This window comes from Microtus ochrogaster, chromosome 16 (genome assembly GCF_000317375.1).
Source record: "Microtus ochrogaster isolate Prairie Vole_2 chromosome 16, MicOch1.0, whole genome shotgun sequence".
Lineage (NCBI taxonomy): Eukaryota > Metazoa > Chordata > Mammalia > Rodentia > Cricetidae > Microtus > Microtus ochrogaster.
In genome coordinates, this window is record NC_022018.1 from 5,538,718 (window position 1) to 5,540,661 (window position 1,944).

At 50.4% G+C, this 1,944-nt stretch overlaps 1 protein-coding gene across 1 annotated transcript in view; it reads right to left on the reverse strand.

Moving 5' to 3' along the window:
• The window catches only part of Skida1 (SKI/DACH domain containing 1), a 3,752-nt gene extending 2,276 nt beyond the window's left edge, over positions 1 to 1,476 (reverse strand). The window contains exon 1 of the mRNA XM_005354654.3: positions 66 to 1,476. Coding sequence (XP_005354711.1) covers positions 66 to 772 — 707 coding nt within the window. The 5' untranslated portion in view covers positions 773 to 1,476. The remainder of the gene's footprint in view (positions 1 to 65) is intronic.
• Between the last annotated feature and the right edge of the window lie 468 nt (positions 1,477 to 1,944).

A 1,944-nucleotide genomic window follows, 5' to 3' on the forward strand; every position in this document is an offset into this window, starting at 1 on the left:
CACAGTGTACTGCAGACAAGCAGAGCCAAGGAGAGCACGCCAAGAAAAAGACAATGCAAAAGGCTGCGGCGGCTGTGGCGGCTGCAGCGGCGGCGGCGGCCGCCGGGTGCTTGCTGCACAGCAGGCTCCGAAAATAAGCGGGATCCGAGTGGAAGGCGACGTAGTTTCCCTGTAGCGGGGCAGTTTCATAGTTTAAAGGGGGTTTGCAAGGCGAGCGAACGATCTCCGGGTAGTGCGAGCCCTGGTATTTGCTAAAAATCTGAGGTAGATGGGCGGCGGGGCGCGCGGCGGCGGCGCCCGGACGCTGGGACTGCGCGCTGATTGGCAGGGGCCGCGCGGCTCCGCTCAGGCCCCGCCAAAGTTGGTGCTTGTCCTTCCAAAAAGCCGGGCGGGGGCTGGCGGCGGCGGCGCGCTCTGGCGGCGGCGCCTTTGTGGCCAGGGCCCGACCGGCCCTCCGGCGCTTGGTCTTGAGCACACGCTCGGTTTTGCAGGAGGTATAGAGCGCTTCCACGTCTTCCCGGGAGATGAGCGTGCATTTGGCCGCGTGGAAGGCGATACTGTTGATTGCTTTGAGTTTCCGCAACTCTTCCAGATCGCAGTGGTGCTTTTTCACTTTCAGATGATCCATGCGCTTGTGCACGGTCGTCCTCGGGATGTTTTTCAGCAGATCTGTGAAGACTTGGGAGAGAGCAAACATTTGCTTTCCTTTAATGATGAGGTAGCCGAGCCTCACGCCATCCACCTCTTCGAAACCTGACTTCAGGTCTCCCATCTCGGGCACTAAATGATCCCCACCATTTGCAGTAAATATATACGTGACGCATACATACACATGTATGTATGTTAATCCTCCTCCAGATGCTGCGTGTGTCTCAAGGCATCCTGCTAATAAAATAACAAAGACTGTTATTCCCGGCGAAGGGAGTGCCAAACTCTAGGCGAATTATTGGGGGGGAGAAAAACCCCATGAAATTACACTGACTTGATTCTTGCTTTTTTTTTGGTTTTCGTTTTTTTAAAAAAGAGGGAAAAAACCATCCGGCTTCAGATCTGCCAGTGTGTTGGTCTGAGTCCTCGATGCGGATCAGTACCTGGGCCCCTCTACTCCTTCCTTCTCCATTGGAGCACTATGATAATGGAATGTGAAGGGAGAAAGAGAAAAGAAATGCAGCTGCTATTCCCGCCGCTGCTTTAGCTACAAATAAAATGACAGAGTGAAGTGAGCTCGTCCGGAGACACCTTCATCAATTAATTCCCCTAAAGCCAACGCTGATTGGACACTCCTGACAGGTGATGCAATAAAAATTGATATTCCACCCCTTCCCCCCAAAATCTCCTACTAATTAGCATACCCTTATACTGCCACCTCCCCTCCCAAAGTAAATAATACAGCCGGTATATAAATCTTTCCATTAAACTATCGGAGCTCAGAAACAGCCTGACTCACAGACTTCATCAGAAGCAGCGTGTGTACGCAAAAAAAAAAAAAGCCACCGTATATTCCCCTTTAAAGAAATACTGCCTATTTTTTGCTTTATTTGCATTTTACCGATCCAGCTATTATCGTTTCAAAGGAAAGCATTTTAAAAACATTATCAAACCCAAATAGATGTATACCCCAGCCTTCTTTTCTTTGGAAAATGAAGCTTAAGGGAAAACGTGCCAGAATAGCCTGGTATTTCCCTTATGGGAGTGGGGAAGGAGACAGGCTGGGAGCTCCAAAGTTAAGCCGAGAGGTGAACCACCCCAACACAGACTTACGTTTGCAATTTCTCTCGATTTTCCTTCTCCCACCCCCACCCCCAACGCCCTTTTATAACCAGAAACAAAGTTATTTGACCAAGAAAGCAGTTCAAGGCTCCAGCTCAGGAACATGTAACAATTCAACTGGATTTCTGTTCTCTGCTGGCGAGTGGGGTAGGGAGGAGGTAGTTTCACGTCAGA